Source organism: Aquila chrysaetos, chromosome 8, assembly GCF_900496995.4.
Source record: "Aquila chrysaetos chrysaetos chromosome 8, bAquChr1.4, whole genome shotgun sequence".
Lineage (NCBI taxonomy): Eukaryota > Metazoa > Chordata > Aves > Accipitriformes > Accipitridae > Aquila > Aquila chrysaetos.
Window position 1 is genome coordinate 38,146,297 of NC_044011.1, and position 18,342 is coordinate 38,164,638.

General features: G+C 37.2%; 1 protein-coding gene across 7 annotated transcripts in view; it reads right to left on the reverse strand.

The window, feature by feature from the left end:
• CFAP61 (cilia and flagella associated protein 61) overlaps positions 1–18,342 on the reverse strand; it is a 127,553-nt gene that overhangs the window by 92,230 nt on the left and 16,981 nt on the right. For all 7 annotated transcript variants that reach the window (XR_003924531.1, XR_003924530.1, XM_030021861.1 and 4 more), the window contains 7 exons: positions 17,772–17,925; positions 11,910–12,001; positions 10,628–10,806; positions 6,810–6,849; positions 4,722–4,861; positions 946–1,072; positions 45–122 (listed from right to left, as the gene is read on the reverse strand). Coding sequence is in view for 5 of the 7 variants with exons in the window: in XM_030021861.1 (XP_029877721.1) it covers positions 45–122; positions 946–1,072; positions 4,722–4,861; positions 6,810–6,849; positions 10,628–10,806; positions 11,910–12,001; positions 17,772–17,925 (810 nt within the window). In the remaining 2 variants the exon portion in view is untranslated. The remainder of the gene's footprint in view (positions 1–44; positions 123–945; positions 1,073–4,721; positions 4,862–6,809; positions 6,850–10,627; positions 10,807–11,909; positions 12,002–17,771; positions 17,926–18,342) is intronic.

Sequence of the window (18,342 nt, forward strand, 5' to 3'; positions counted from 1 at the left end):
GGCTAAGCGTTACAGTTTTCATACAACACAGAAATAGAATTTACCATTTCATCTCTGATGACAGAAACGCCAACTATTTGATCCAAAACTTCTGCTATGAAAGCCTGTACTGGGATCCCATCCTGCAAGGCAAAAGCAACATATGCATGTTTCCTATTTCATTAGTAACCTTCCTCTTTAATTGTAACTGTGTATTTCACCACACAACCACAGTTAAAATACTTTCCTGCCAGTATACATTCTACACACTACCCCAATTTAACCACTCTTCCTTAACTCAAGGCATAATGTTTAAACAATGTTCATGGCTGGACTCTTGACCATGCAGAAGTTTACTAACTAAAGTTCCAGTTAGGACCTAGCTGCTACAGGAGTGCTATAAGCTCAGCCGCTAATTTAGTCGTGGGTTAAGTTCTGATCTTAGGAAAGGATATTAATTAAAACAGATATTCTCCATCAATAGTTGTATAAAATGGATTTCCCTCCAGCTGTATGATTGGTAATGATAGTGCTTGGTTTTTTGTTTAAGCAGCATTTTCCATCACACAACAATAATGCAGATGTTCCCAGGCATATGTCTGGCCACATTACAGGAAGGAGAAAGAGGCCCCCATCATGTGACAAAACACATGTTCATCACACAACCAGATGTGCGTGCAAGAAAAAGCAACAATGCAAATCAGGCTCTAGGTGGCCAAAAAATGCATCCAGCGTTCTTCTGTCCCTGCATTTGAGAAGTATCCAAAGAAGAGGGTAGTTGGTATAGGCCACAGGTTAGATTAACTATCAAGTCAGGCTGAATACAGTGTATACTGACTGTTGATACTGACTCGAGTACCTATATACTATATATAGTATACTAGTTTAGAGTAATGTAGTAAATTCTGGATGTTTATACCAGTATTTACCCATTCTCTTGTAAGTATACTTGCAACAAATACTCACTGGATCCCTGCGAGCCAGAGTAAATATCTTTAAGTCATTCAATATACTTTCATTCAAGCTAAGGGTTTTAATGAGCATTTTGACACCAAGTAGGTCATTGGTTGTTGCCCTTCTTACACTAAATGACCTATAAGAAAAAAGGAAAAAAAGAGAGTAAAAATTCACTCTGTGACAAATTAAAGACCATTCCCATGCTTAAGACAACATGCCTTCCACAAGCACCGAGCACGTCTTTCACAAGTTGAAATTGATTGCTATATGACTATTGTTCCAAATGTATATATTAACTTATTGCGTGATAACATAAAAGATCACGCAACATCTACTTAAGAGAACTCAAAAATGCTGCTTTAACTGCTACTAAACACTCGGTCTTTCGGTACCTACAGCCCAATCCCTCAAAGTAATGACTAACTATGACCACAGATATCACCTAATCTTCACGTGAATAAGAGCCAGCAGAGAAAGGAGGCAAAGAACCTTTTAAAATTGAAGTCGAATCCGTAACTGCACACTGACACACATAGGGAAAAAAGAAAGAAATAGAGAAAGATGAGAAAAATAGAAAAAAGGAGAGAGAGAAAAAAATAAGAGCGCCAACTGTCATCCTTGGATATGATACAAAAGAAAGGCAGTAACATCAGTTTCTCCAATAAGAACAAATTACTAACATTTGTGTTAGGCCTTGGTTCTTTAAATACTAATGAGGATAAACTTACATGAATAAAATGCCTCTGATAAACATAAGATAGACAGTTAGTAATCACACAACAGTGACATGGTATAAAAATGTCTGTGCGATATGTACAGCCAGCAACATGTTAGCTACAGACAGGAATATCCTGGCACTTACCTAGTTTACACACACTGTTACAAAACATCTTCCCACCCACTAATTATGAAAAAAATTTATTTCACAGTGACAGTCTATAGCAGCTGAGGAACTCTCTCTTGTCTGTTAAAAGCATCGACCCTTCCTGGTTAAACAAGGCTCATACAATAAAGACTTACAGACTGCTGTTCAAGGAACTGAATTACAACTTAATTTCCAAGAATTAAGTTCTTTCACCCACAGGTAAAAAACTTGACGTTCATGTAGTATAACTTCCATTCCTGTTCTTCTTGTTTTCAGTTTAAACTTGCATGTGATACTCTTCAGCCTAAGTCACAGTCACACTGAGATTGATTTTGTGGACCATGGTTTTAATGAATAGCACTAGTACCTTAAAAAAAACCAAACCTACCAAGTATCTGATATGTTATGGGAAATTTCGCAGCTCAATCTCATTGATAATTTTCAATTTGATCATTTGAGTGCTCAAAAGCATACGTTTGATTACTAAATTACAAACTAATCCTGAGTTTCTAAGTGAGCATCAGCTTAGTTTCCATACTTGTTAACTCATTTCCACAGACAGTTAATTGCAAGATCAAACAAGTGATGAGGATGATGGTCAGCAAGACCAACAATATGGTTCACTCCACAACCCATGCGCATGCTATCTTTCTGCCACTCCACTGAGCCCAGCACGTGAGTTTTTCTTCCCACCCATGTCCAAGAGAAGGCAGTTGTGTCAATAATGAACTATATTTTTAATATGACGAAAACCAGAACATGCAAAAAATTGAAACTATTTCCTAAAACAATAAACAAAAACCACTAGATCCACTGAAAGTATGAAATAGTAGGAAGGACTATCCAAGGTCTGTGCTCATTTCTCTTCCAGCAATGAATTAACTCATTCTAGATGCCCAATTCCTTTGACTGCTCAGAGACCAGGATGCTATTATTATTATTATGCTTTTTAGTGAAAATTGTGGGAAAGTATCCATTAAGCATTTCAGCCTATGCCTTGTCATCTGTTATTTTTTCCCTCCTTCACTGTTAAGTAGCAGACCTATACTTCCATTTGCTGCACTCTTGCTTTTTGTGTACTTAACACTTTTTCTTATTCCTTTTACAATCTTTACTAATCAGTATCTCATTTTGTGCCTGTGCCCCTTCTGATTTTGCCCTTTCATGTCTTCATACACCCATCTTCTTACCCCTGTTTTTCTTTTAAGCCATTTTCTGTGACTTCCTTTTCACTTACATGCCTTTCGAAAGCCCTTGATGCAAGTACAATATATTGATCTTCTACTTTTTCATATTTTAGTTTTATCTAAGACAGTATCTGCTGTTGTGCACTGCATTTTTTGTTCTTCAGAAACTTTCCAAAAGCTTCATCTGGCTTATTCCATAGCTTTTCTGATCCTGAACCTCAGTAAAAAGCTATTTTTCCTTACTTTCCTGCACAGCTGCAGGGGGGTTTGGAAAATATGACTAACGACCCTATTCTGTTTTCATGGAAGGGCTGGTATCATTTGGAATATGCGCAATTTAATCAGAATTGCAAGGTGTCTTGTTCAGGGGTTTTTTGTTTGTGGTTTTTTTTTTTTAATTTATTTTTTTAAAAACCTTGATAACAAGTTTAATTTTGACCAAAATCACAAGAGGACATATGACTACCAATCCTACTGGTGGATTACTGAACAGCTGTGACTGAGATTAACAGAAATTACTCCAATGGCTTTCTCTTCAGCCAGCTGGATTCTTACATAGTACACAGAAGCCCAATTTCATCTCATGGTAAAAAGCTTCTGCACAGGTCCAAGAGTAGCTGGCCAGTTTCTCCATGAGCTATTTGTATACCACCAAAGGTGGTTAAGTATGCAATTAAAATGAAAGTATTTTTCTAAAACCACGCAGTATTTAGCTACATTAAGACAAAAATAAAGGAAAATGTCTAACTGTGCCACAACTTCAGCTTGGTATTTGGGCCAGTATAGGTTTGTTATCCAAGCAAAGCATTGGAAAACTCACACCATGTAACAAAAGTCATCGCAAGAGAGGTTTTGTGTCCCAGTTCACCAGTATTTCAGACTACAGAAGCATTCAGAGTATCACGGAAATTGAAAGGTATGAAATAAATGATTCAACACAAAAAATAAGAGAAAAATTATATAAAATAGATACTCAACAGTGAGGTTACTGCTGTGTTCTGCATGTTCCAGAAATGCATTACTGCATTTCTCTTAAGAGAGTTACACAATGTTTCCAAGAATTAAATCTAGACCAGGCTTTCAAGTACCAATGTTACACAACCTGACCCAAGTCCGAAGGGCACCATGTTTCTCTATTGGCCTTGGTCCACAACAAGGTAACTTGAAGAAGCTACTTGTCCATACCAATGTTCATCTTCATTAAGTTAGTACTGTATATACAAACTTTAAATGAATCCTCTCACTGCACTTTGGTTTTACTTAAAGGAAACTATATATAAACGCTGGCAGTCAGAAGACTGCTTGCTTTCACATTTTTAATTTTTAATCTCATTTTTTGTTTCATTAAAAATCATGTCACTAACTACTACTTTATTTCACTGAAAATATAAAGCTATTTCTACATTGTCTAGTATAGAGCTGTGTGGAGATACATCAGAATAGGGTTAGGATTCACTCCAGAACAGAAAGCAAGACAGCTGCAGTAATGCTGCTAAAGACTAAGTTATTTAGCTCTGCTCCTAATTGCTCCAGGCACAGTCCTGTGCTATTCAACTATACTGTTTTGGGGACTCAAGCTACCATTTTTGCAAGATGTTGCACCATACTGTGCAGAACACCAGCTTGGTCTGTGATAGCAAAGGAATACCCATCTGGTGCTAGGTTGGCTGGTGCAAGTATATTCCATAAATGTAGTTCAGAGTACATCGTTTGTTGTCATGAGGCACACTCACTTGAGCAATCCTGCACGGTGGAACACATAAAGCTCCTCACCAAGTTTGGAAGTATGGAGAGGGACAACCCGAACAAAACTCTGGATCAGGTGGAACTCTGGTACATGATGTGGTACGAGGATGACACAGAAGTCTTTGTCCTGAAAAAGATTTGTAGACAATAAAGGCTTAGTGATCTCAATGTAAGCTTTACACAAAAGCTTCAGACTAGAGTGGACAGAAAGAAAACAAACTGAATGCAATGCTTACAATGTACTCCAAGTATTGCTCTACCTAGATGGCTTAATAGCTAGGCAGCACAAAGGACTGATGAGCTGAACGTTAAGTTGGCTCACAGAAACGGGTCTTTAAGCTCCCACAGTAAAGACTTACTCGTTAATACCCTGATATTCCCTAACAGTCCTTTTTTTCCATACACACCCTCCTCCCTGTCTTTTCTTCCTCAGTAGAATACTTCAGTTGGAAGGGTCCTACAATGATCACCTAGTCCAACTGCCTAGTAGGAACATTATCTCTATGCCCACACCTTTAGGGCCAACATTTTCCCTTAAAAGGTCCTTTATTCTACCTTACTATTCTTCTGCAGTGAAATTTCAGGACAATGTATGTCTGTCTGGGATCTTTTGCAAGTCTGCAGCCAAGTGAGATCACCAACTAGAGCAACATGTCCTACAGTCCTGAACAAGCCCCCAGTGTGTAAGCACAGATTGACTTTGCACTGCATGCACAGTAGACTTAATGAATGCAAGTTTGTACATATGCAGTGATGTCCAGCTTGTCCCAAATTTGCCACTGCTGGCGTGCATGCGCTATAGGGTGCATATGCCTACAAAGACACGATGTATTGGCAGTCAATGTAACTGTTCAGAGAACCTGTGCTGTAAAGGCTGCAGAGGTGCAAAGGAATGCAGGAATCTCCACTGAATGCTCTCAGATGAAAGAGAGCATCCTCTGGAGATGAAACTGCATGCCACAGATAACTTCATCCATTCAAACTGTTCAAGCACCCCCTTCCACCAGAGTCTCTCCCATCTCTTTTTATTGAATATATGCTTTAAGATAATCTCACTGCACACGGGGACGTTGGAGAACTCTGACAATTCATAAAGATGCTTCATGCAGCATGATAGATGCTGAAAGACTCCCAAGTAGCACAGATCTGGAAGATGTTTAATTGGTTTACTCTGGCTGATTATTCTACGGTATTTTTTCAGTAGAAAGATATTTGAATCTTGCTCCTTATCTTTAAGCACACTATGTGATTAATTTTTTTTACTACACCTGGTGATTCCATCATGACATTTTGTTTCAAGGAGTGACAGGTGCATTGTTGGATGGATAAACTACTTAGAGATATGAAATGTTTTCTGTGTTCACTTTCTCTGGGAACTTTCTTTGGTGGTAAGCAGCATTTCTGAACATGCTGATATTTAGGGCCAAGGGTGTATCTGTGGTCACCAGGACCTGTCTCTAAAGGATGCTACCACGCAGTAATTGTAGTGTGAATTTACAACTCACTGTAGCGTGTGTTAAGAATGTCTCAGAAAGTGTATTTTGTTACCTCAGATAAAGATTGATCACACAGAGCATTAGCATGAAACAGCTACTGCACTGTAAATTTACATCCTTATTTGCTGCAAGTTAGCTTTGCCCTAAACATAAACCTTCAGTGCCACTGTTTAGGCTATAGGTAAATACTATGGATTTCCTTATTACTGCTGTTTTCTAGGCTTTAACTCTTCTACTTTAATGTATCTTCCCTGATTTCATTTTTAATTTAGGTACAGTCTGGATCTATACATGATTTAAAGGAATTTGAAACATTTGCTTTCTAAATCTGCATCTCAGAAAAGTCCCTATGGAACATAAACAAATGACTTATGTATGCAATACATGAAGTCCAAAAGCAGCCAAGGAGAGGAGTCAAACTCCTCAGGGTAACTCAGCCCAGGGCAACTAGCCATAGCGTACTCCTGTGAGTCACTGACTTACTCTGGCATCATATCTAAATACTCTGGCTGACAACTGCACTACCGTCCCGTCATACATACATATCCATACAAACTTCAAAACTTTAATTATACATACTGGAAAAAGCTTGAAAACATAGTGCAAAAAATCCAGCGATCTGCAACCAAGAGTAAACATTGTTAAATAAAGCATGTATCAGAGATCCTATACATTTCAATATTTACATCCCCATAAGTGCAAGGAACATTTATTCACAGCGCTAATCAGACAGTCCTGCTAGTTCATCATTAATCAATTGCAGATATTGCATGCTGCACATCAGTTGTTGACTTCTACTGCTTAAAGCATCACTATTAACAAGAATAAACCTGAATGCTTGAAACAATATCAAAAGATTAGGCTCTTCACTGAAGGAAAAAAAAAATTTACTCTCATGTTGTTGACTCCAACATTTTTCAGAAGTCATTCATGGACATTCTGGACATGTCAGAGCAGCATCAGTATACAGCAAACATTAACTGAGGTTACAAACCATTGTTGCTGTATTCCACAAGATTTTCATCCAGTACCAGGAGTTCTGTCAGTATCCACTTGGTAAACCTATCCGATGTACTTTATCAGACTAACAGGAACATCAATACTTTGAAATTGTTTTTGAACACTTTACTTCTTTCCACTTCTCACCTACTGGTTTAGAGTAATTCCACTCTCTTTTCCATAGTGACGGTGAAATGTGACATTTGAGTTTAAAAAGACATGAGAAATCTAACAAATTCTTCCTGTTTCTCCTAAGTGTCAGGATATCAAAGAGCTCTTAAATCCATCAAACAGAGTTATGCTGAAGCTTTATAAAATATTTTTCTACCGTACAAAATGTGTCTTTTTGAAGAAATTCAATACAGATATATATGCCTAAATATATTGATAAAACCCCTTCTCCCTCCAGACCTATAATTAAGTTCCCTTTAACTACTTCACCAATAATATTACTGAATGAAAAGACAAACAATTTCTAATTAAAATATCTATGATTGAATGAAAACTTAAAAAAAAAAAAAGCTGTACATACAGATCTGGATTGGGGTATTATATATTCACCTATATAATACATAATTATAACTAGTTAATAGAATAGCTAAATGGGGGAAAGGAAAATGCCATTGCAGTGTATAGTTCTTTATTCTCTGGTATCCAGTACCTTCTTGGCAGCAAGGCACACAAGAATGGAGGTAGGAGATTTTTCAGGGGGCTTAAAATGGTATGAAATACCTGCAGATAAACTAGCAATCTTGTTCCTTCACATTTCACTTTCAATGCAGCCAGGTAACAGCTGTACATTTCGGAGATGGAAACATTTAGCAACTTTGCTGGGTAACACAAATTCCCAGTAGTAAACTTCCCTTGAGGGCTAAGATGCAATCATACCTACACTTCAACCAAACTACTATTTCTGGATCCACGCTGTGCAGTGTCAGCAGTAACTCCTTCAGAACAAGATTTGGAGATACAGTCAGGATTACTTCATGCCATCCTTTCAACATATTTGCTTTTCTAATGTTTCTTTTACAAACAGCTGGATCAAGCAAATGCAAGCTAGGGAAACATACAAGCAAAATATTTGAAAACACCAAGATCTACAGATTCCTCAGCTCTGAGAGGAGGATATTGCATGAGTTAATCTTAGGAGAAGTCTTCAGAAAGGAATGCTATCTTCTCCACAGATACCCATCTTGGAATCCAGACTGTTCCAGAGATGTCTCCAGGGAACAAGGAACGGGACTGCAGTGTTGAATGATAACCAGGGTGAAAATATCTTGAACAGAAACAACAACAGTGCATATGAAGGACAGAATGTTAGAAGGGGCCAAAAAAGTGACAGATCCTTATCCTAAGCAGGATACTATGAGCGGAGAACTTAACTAGTCTACAGAGAGATTATTTCCCCACATAGGTACAGATCACTGCTTTGAATTGCTGTTTCACTATAATGGAGTTATTCTAGAGCAAGTCCCTCACCTCAGTATTATTTTAAAAAAAAAGTTATTTTATTCCAGAATAATTATCTTGCTTGAATTTTATTTTAGACTAGATTGTCTATAAATAAACTATTCTGAAATGGACTCTCTGCAATGTGATTGTTCTATCGCATGTACATTGATCAGTGTTTCTAAGTACACCACAGAATTTTAGCACTGCATTTCTCTCTCTTCCTAATGAATTCGAGCTATTATTACTCGGTAAATATGTACCAAGAAGGCTATATGTTTGCTTTGCTTTGGTAACTTAGGATATTTGCATCTGTAGCAGATTCAGTGTTTAATCCTTTTGGGTAGGGCCTCTCCTTAATCAAGAAATAGCTTAATAAATAGAATTAGTTTTCAAGGAGTTCTGATTTTTCTTCTTAATGAAGTTTATTCCTAAATTTCCTTTAAGCCAGATAAGTTCAGAAGTTGTCAGTCACCAATGACTACTACTACAAGTAGAAAGATGTTTTTTCAAATGGTACTACAGTTGTCAAATTCATCATCTATAAAGTCCTTGCTACTGATACCTTCTGTCTCTAGAAATTACATGTATATAAAACTGTGGAAGATCTTGGGTGTGCTAAGCCTCTTTCTGTCTACTTTTTGTAAGTATCTACATGTTTTATCTTTCTTTCTAGGACCTATAAACAAGAGCAGGGCTCATTTATAATAAGAATGGGCCAATGTTCCTGGAGAGGCTTTTGCTGATGTGGTTGAGTATAGGTTCGCTCTTAAAGGATGCAGAGAGATTTGGGAAAAAAAATGTCTAAACCACATTTATAGATCTATTCTACTCCACCAGGATCTAAGAGTCCAAGGTCAGCAGCAGCAGCAATCATTTTCACATAAAAAGCCTTTGTCTTCCCCCTACTGTAGTGGATTCTAGAAAACCGCATCAGTTCTCTCAGTGATGGGAGACTGAGTGTTTAGAAATGAGAACATTTAACTGCAGAGTTAAAAACAGCTTTATCACCCCATGAAATGAGATGACCAGTTGTCGTGGTTTAACCCCAGCCAGCAACTAAGCACCACACAGCCGCTCACTCACTCCCCCCCACCCAGTGGGATGGGGTAGAAAATCGGGAAAAGAAGCAAAACCCACGGGTTGAGATAAGAACAGTTTAATAGAACAGAAAAGAAGAAACGAATAATGATAATGATAACACTAATAAAATGACAACAGCAATAATGAAAGGATTGGAATGTACAAATGATGCACAGTGTAATTGCTCACCACCCACCGACCGGCACCCAGCTAGTCCCCGAGCGGTGATTCCCCGCCCCCACTTCCCAGCTCCTATACTATATGGGACGTCCCATGGTATGGAATACCCTGTTGGCCAGTTTGGGTCAGCTGCCCTGGCTGTGTCCTGTGCCAACTTCTTGTGCCCCTCCAGCTTTCTCGCTGGCTGGGCACGAGAACCTGAAAAATCCTTGACATTAGTCTAAACACTACTAGCAACAACTGAAAACATCAGTGTTATCAACATTCTTCACATACTGAACTCAAAACATAGCACCGTACCAGCTACTAGGAAGACAGTTAACTCTATCCCAGCTGAAACTAGGACACCAGTACTGTAACATCTAGCTCTTTTCACAGTTAGCCAGCTTTAGAATTAATGTTTCTTCAGAAGAAGAATTGGCCTTCTCACAATTTCAACTAGCATTTTTCCAACAAAAAACAAATTCTTAACTTTTTGTTCCCACAGTCCTACCAGGGATGGGAAGTTGCAGCTGGAGGTTGAAAATTTTAGTTATTACTGAAGGTAAAAGAAATTATAAAAAAAAGGTCAGAAAAAATCCAACCTAACTGCAGCAGGTGCTGTCACTTTCAGATTTGTCCTAAAAATGTAACATTGAGAATTGTTATTAAGTTCGGGAAAGCAGTAGCTATTCATCCATACCTACCTAGTTTCATGCTTCTCATCAATACAGAACAGATGGATACAGAAAGCATTTGAAGCTCCTCTGTACACTGGATGAAAAGCACCTTTTTCTTCAGTCTGAAGAAGTGTGGCTGAGGCTTTGTAATCTTTGACATCATCTAATGGCAGTTCAGTATGGGAAACTGTAGTGGCTCCATCTTTCTGCAATAGCAATAGACAAGTGATCACTTGCAACATTTCAGAAAATATTTTCATTTTTTAATTAAAAGCTCTTGCATCATTCCTATGTTATAGCATTCCAAGCAGACACACAGGGATGTACTTTTTACCTGTCACATTTTGACAAACACAGAAATTCAAGGAGGTATTTTTAATGTGATATCTGTTTCTGAAACACTAGATAAAAATGGCCTTTAAAAATACATACATTCTTGCTGAAGAGCAATATATTCACAAACCAAGTTACCATTAGAGTCCCTTTGTGAGGCAATAAAATATTTATCTTTCAGAAATGTTTCTATCTTAAAAAATTTTTTTTCCAGATGTGTATTGAAAATACGTGAAAGTTAAAAACATGTTATGTTAAAGAAAATGGGATCAGTGCAGAGAATATTGTGGAAATGGAAATGAACAATAATGGGAAGAAAACCAAAGTAGCTTTGATACAGTACTGACAGAGAGACTAAAAGACAGACACAACCATTTAAAATTTCTTGGGATAAATTCTCTGTTGATTTATGCTGCACCAATACATTTCATAGTAATGGTCTTTTTTCAAGTTGAGCTTCACCTAACAGAAGAGGCACAGATAGAGTATGTGCCCTTTAATTACATGGGAAACCTGAAGCTATATTGCTCCTTTTCAGCTTTGGTAGCTTTCCATCAGTAGTAGATTCCTAGCTCAGTAACACAGTCAAGTCAAAATCTCAGGACTCGCAGATCTTCAGAGTAAGACGACTCTTGCCGTGTCTGTTACAGGAATGTTCTCTCCACATCTACAGAGGAGCCCACACAAAGCTGTGCTTCCACATGCCTCTACTCAGCAGCAGACCTACACAAGCAGGACCTCATCCTTCTCCTCCTCTCAGTGCCACTTTATTCCCAGCCCCATGCTGTCTGGCTGTTCATGTGGATTCCTAGCTAGAGCAGCTTCTGATCTTTGCACAACAGCATACATAAGTGTGGGCCCAGGCAGAGGACAGTGCAGGAGTGGAAATAATAAGCACTACTTGTCCTAGCAGCCTCCACCTTTGCTTCATATTAGCTTTTAAAGTTATCAGCATTGCTGTATACAGCAGTATTACCTGCACAGATGCATCCTGATCATGAATATGTTCAAAGTTTCGAGATGAAACAGACTCCATTTCTTGACTTGTTTGGTTGCTTTTATCTTCACCTAAGAAATGAAAAAGAATAAATGCATCAGGCTTAAAAATGTGAGCTTAACCCTCACAATCACAGCAATAACTAGAGTGTGCCAGACTACCTCTACTGAAAGGTTTATTTTATTTATTTTTAACAACCACAGTTAAAATAGACCCTGCTGTAGTTACTTGGCTAGAACTTCATTAGACTATTTGATTTAAAGGAAAAAAAAATAAAAATCAGAGAATTGGTTGTAAAATAAGAATTGAACAAGACACAGTTTGGAAGCAACTCCTAACTCGTGTATTATATGTAATAACTTGTTACCCCATCTGAAGAGAAAAATATGAGTCATTAGTGCATTGACTGGTATCTTAAACCCTTTGCCTGTTGCTAACTTGTTTTCTGATGATCACAAGTAAGAGCAAGGGCTCTTGATTCTCAGATTAGTTCTCCTAAAAGAACTGAAATTCGGAATAAATCCTAGTCAACCCACAATCCTTACCTAGGTGCAAGCAGGGACAAGAAACAAGGATTTAAACTCCCTTCTCAACTGCTACACCTAACTAGTTCTCTAAACCTCCTTTTACTTCTTACGAAAGCTGGTTGCTCTTTCGTCAATCTTTGTCAGTTTGTCTATTTCCTCCTCTTCCTCTGATCCAAGAATTTCTTTCCTCTGCCACCTTGCTTGGATGCTGAAGTAACTGCTTCAAAGTACTTTGTCAACCATTGCAATTTTGTGTGTGTATGTGTGTGTGTGCAAGATTTTTTAGCCAAAAAGAATAAAAGGGTTCCATGAAAAGGAAAGGCACTTTACAATCAAAGTAACAGAAACCAGGTTTAAATCTAGAATACAGATCATCCCACCATCCTCAGTAACATTATAGTAACATTCTAGTCTAGTTCGTTCCAACCTGAGGAATAATATTTTTATGGGCAAACAGATGACTAAGGTGATAGGATTAAATTACTTGTAGCCATCTGATGAATCAATATTTAAACACTGACTGCCATGATACACACATATACAATGCTATATATATACTTTTATATATAGACATATACACACACAGCGTATATATACAGCATCTCTGGTCGAGTGCTTAAGCCAATTAAAGGAAGCACCTATATGTTAGGGAGTTTGTTTAGATATTGCTATACACATTTTTTTTGTTATTCAATCCCCTGGTCAGGGCCAAATCCCGAGTGGATATTTAAAATATTAAGAAACCACAATAAAAATGTACAAAGCCAATTTGGAACATATATGATGTTTGATTTCAATTATCTAACCATTATTTTAAGACAGATCTTAGCAGTTTTAGACAGCAACACACAACAGCTCTATAGAACTGTATTGATACCTGACACGTGCATGACAGAACCAACTACGAACTTTTATAACATCATGATGCTTGCTAGACAGCAGGCAATCACTATTCCAGCAGATGTTACACACTTTGAGGAAAGTGGTTCCTAAATCTGTATGGTGATGGATTATTTTCTTTAAAGTCAATGGAAGGTGAGGGTATTCAGAATGAGAGATCATCTGATAACGCATCATAAAGATCACATTTAAATTTAATGTTATGGACCAAAATTATTTTAATCATCAACTTGGAAAAGAAATGTTGAAATACTAGTGAATCCTACATATTACTCCAAATAACCACCAAAATTACTGAAACAAACTGTTGGCTGCTGTGTTTTTAGCCCCTGAACATATCTTCAATAGTTCTGCCATTCCTTAAATTGTCACTTCCCTAATTTTACAGATAAGTTCACAGTTTATTTTTATATTTAAAAATAAAGCCTGAAAATAAGTTTTAACTAAAACTCTTGAGGTGTAGGTATAGCTGCTGCAGAAAACACACCAGGCCAAGATGCCCTTGCATTTGAAAGCTCCAGTAACACACGGAAGTCAAAGTTTCTGAGCTCCAGGAGGAAGAAAAAAAACTTCAGAAAACCCAGCACAACAGAATTCTTTACTCCTCTCTCTGAACTTTACCTTGGGAAACCCATGTAAGCTACATTCACCAACATAAGCATTTCTTCATACAGTAATGAGCTTTTTTTTTTTTTTTTTTTTAAATACCTCAAAGGTTTAAAATAATTTAGCCAAAAGTTATTTTTTAAAAATCTGTTATCTGAAAATCTGTTTCTCTGTTAATAGAAAACAATGCAGATGCAATGTACAGGGCAAGAAGAAACACAGGTTAGAAATCATGGTTTCTCCAAGGGTATCACAGATGTGCGACTTCACAGAAATGATCAGATGTCGTCTTCATTAACCCAGCTACATTTCTCATTATAAACAGCCTTGCAGGTGTCAGAAGTTAATTAATACAAGTCTCTTGTTGTCATGTAAATATTGATATGTTGTTTCTGACTTTACTATAAAATGAAATCCCTTAACAGCTCCACCATCCACTACTCTCAAATGTAGCTGCATCACTGTTTACGTACATGCTGTACACAAGTGACCGGAAGAACATAAATATTGTTGCACTAAATGAAATAAGGAACATGAACAAAGAGAAAATTAAAATAATTCAGTGATTGCTGGGTTGTTAGCAGAGGTAACAGTCAGCAGGATCAAGAAGCCAGTTCACCATGAAGCCTGATGAAAAGCCCTTGAATCATTCCCACTGCATCATAATGTTTTCTAGCTACTAATTCATGACACCATATAGAGTAACAACCAAATTACTGTAATTACCCCGAAACGTAAGTGGCATATCAATATTGTGTTAAAGACAGATTTTTGTATACTCTTTCATTATTATTCAGTATTACATTTTGAAAGGAAAAGTAATAACCTGTGATCTTTACTTACAAGCTAAAGAGCTTGAAAAAATATCCTTATGTTGTATTTTTTTTTTTTTTACATGGGAACATAAAACTACTCCACAAAGGAATGCAGCTTGCATTTTAAATTCTCAGCCTTCGAATTCATTAAAAGAAAGTCCACATTCTCTATTGATGTAAGGTGTCTAGTGAACCTTCACTGCCTTCACATCAAAGGATAATTTGGCAGCAAATTTCCAATACAGTAGCCTACAGAAATAGTGCAATCGTTAAAACAGTATTCATATAATTGTGCATGTGTTATGCAATATAATAAAATATGAACTGTATGTGACTGACACTATAATAAATTCCAAGGATACAGGTTGGCCCTTATATTGGAAAGGCTTAACAACGGACTACTAGGATGCAACTCTTACATGGGCTCTACATTTACAAAAAAACCCCAACCAACCAACCAAACAACAAACCCAAAACCCAAACAAGATAATTGTCTTTTCAAATTACAATAAAATGAAAAGTCAGAGAGGAGGAGAATTGCTTATGAGTAGGTTGGAGGTTTTTTGCTGTAAAGATCTTTATTAAAACAGTGGCCTTTTTTCTTTCCTTTCTTAATTAAAAAAAAAAAGAAACATTACTGCTTTTCCTGGAAGTTTTCATTAATGAATACTGAAATGAATCTTGAGTCACATCTCGTGCAATAATGAAACCCGCATCATTCAGAGGGAAAGGGCTTTTCATTCAAACTGCTCGAAAAATATGGACTTTGTGTTTGTAGTCTTAAGTCAAATGTTTAACAAGCAGTAAAAAGAAAAGCTGTTCATCAAATATCTATCATACAAAACATATATTTTCAATAAACCATAACAAACTTCTGTAACTTGTGACAAGCTAATGCCTTATTAAACCGGTATTAGAAATTAGAGTAATAACAGTATACATTTGATTTTTTTCCTCTTCCTCTTTCCTGTCTCTGAAATTCAACTACCACAGCCTTTAGCTTCATCTCTCTCTTTTTGGCCATACTGGGCAGGTATAAACAACAACTTAAAATGTTTCAGGACAACCAACACTTCTTAAAGTGTTATAATTGTTTCTTTATATTCTAAAATGTGCAGAGCTACAACAATAATTTTAATTATTATTCAGTGATAAAAGAATTAATATTCCTGAGCAGTGTATAGCCATGAGCTAACTCTAATTTTAATATTAAATTTCTAGTGGCTCCTTCTCTCCAGGAATAGTATCAGAGTCAGGCTCTTAGCTTATGATACTCAAGTTCCTTCTCAGGTGTCCGAGACCATCAATGATTTGTGCTCAAGCTATCTGAAAAAGTCTACAAATAATTCCCTCTTTCCCCAGAGGTGCCGTTGTCATTCCAAATAAAGGGATACTACTACTTTTAAAAATCTTACCTGAAGGAGGTGCTCAGGATTGCAAACTAGTATCAACCATCAAAACTAACAGTTTTTAAATGGAGAGGAAAAGGAGAAAAACACATGATACTATGAACCATGTTGCTTAATAAATTTCTGAAAAGCACTCAAATGCTAGATTGACAATAGTCATATAAGAAAAGTCATATAAGAACCTGAACAGAACAGTTGTTTATGCCAAGTTTTCACATTTAGAACGTCTCAAAGATTTCCCAAATGTTAAAAAATGTGTAGCAGCTGTATTGTTAGAACCTATAACCACATACTCATTAAAAGGCTCAGCAGCACAGAATTTGCCACAAAATATGGGCCTACAGCTTGCAGTGCCTGGACAAGGATAGCAGACAAAAGTGTCTAAGGGTTTTACCAGAACCAGAAAACAGTCACAGAATGGTCAAGGTTGGAAGGGACCACTGGAGGTCATCTTGTCCAAGCCCTCAGCTCAAGCAGGGTCACCTTGAGCAGACTGCCCAGGACTGTGTTCCAACCGGTTTTCAGAAGGGACTATCATGAGTGATCTTTCTTCCTCCCTCAGCCTCATTTATGTTTCTACACATGACTGTCATCTATTTTGAAATAATACTCCTGAAGCTCCAGGAGCATAGAATGATACAGGAGGAGATAGCTGATGTCCTACATCTCTTATTTGCAAGATGCTCCTTTGCAGGGGAGGGGAAGACCACAGGAGCAGCTATAACACTTTTTTTCTTTCCCTTTTCTGTTCCATGACTGTCAGCTCCGAGATACCAGCTGGCAACTGCTCTGTAGCTCCCTAGTTGCCTTTTTTGCCTGCTGCTTTGTGTTCAGACAAGCAGATACATAACAACCTAACAGTGTTTTTTTAAATTCTATTACTGATAATTAGTAGATAGCAAACCATTGCCCTTCTGCACAAAAAGCCCTTTGACACTGAAAAATAAAGATGACAACTGTAAGTCATTTACATGACACTTCTGTTCTACAAACAGATGACGTATTCATGTTACTGTTTTTTATCATTTGCAGTAAGGTGGCTTGTAGATGCATTGTTGTATCATGCCCAATATAAAAATAGAACAAAAAGACAGTCCCTGATCTCCAAAAATCTTGTAACCTAGAAGACTGCAAACAATAAGCAAAGAGAGGAGAAGTTGGACCACAAGGAAATAAGACAACACAAGTCAACGGGACAACATAATAGCCACAAATTACTAGCTGCTTAGCTACTGACAGATGTTAGAACCAGATTTCAAAACTAAGTCTTCAATTAATAGTACCACTATAGCTAACTGATAGAAAACATACCTGATGCTTTAGCTTTCCAAAACTTGAAACAGGTTTCTCCCATACCTGGTATAGGCCAGATCCCCACAACCAACCATCACTTCTGAGTCAGAGACCAGGGCTACCAAAATTTCTCTCCTGAATTAAAAAATACCAGGCAACCATCTCCAAAACAGATACATTAGTGTTTTCTTGCTAGTCAACCTATATCCTCTTCCAATCTTTTGCAAAACCTACTCAGAAGCTAGAAATAAATGCAGCTTAAATCTATCTACCATTTTAGAATATAGATACCTTCTTGAATGCTTGGCTTCTGTGGCATTTTGAGAATATCTTCAGGATGTGGTTTACAGAGTCCATGGAAAGGCCCTAAGTCAAAACACTCTTGAAACAAGGAAACATTTACTTGAGAACATAAGCTCATGAATCCTACTGCAGTGCCAGCATCCTAAAATATAAAAGCAACGTCACACATATGTAAAAGTTGAGCATGTGATTTCAGGTCAGGACAAAAAATTGAACAAAAAAAATTCTGAAACATAAAAGTTATGGTGTTCCATCTCTGGCTGTGCATAATAGAAAAGTATAAAGGAACAATTTCAGCAAAAGTTAAAGATCCTTCCCCTCCCCCCCACCTTGTAATGTGTGATTAGGGCCTCTATATTAGATGTTATAATTCTTTTGTTAGTTATGACTTGCGAGAGCATTAGGATTATATATATGGACAAAATAATGACCTATTGTTTCAATAAAACAGTTTGTTACAGTAAATAAAAAACATATAACTTTTAACTACATACCTCCAAAAAGGTATAATTTTTCTTTAACTTAAACTGCAGCTAAAGTAAAAGCTGGATTTAGCTAG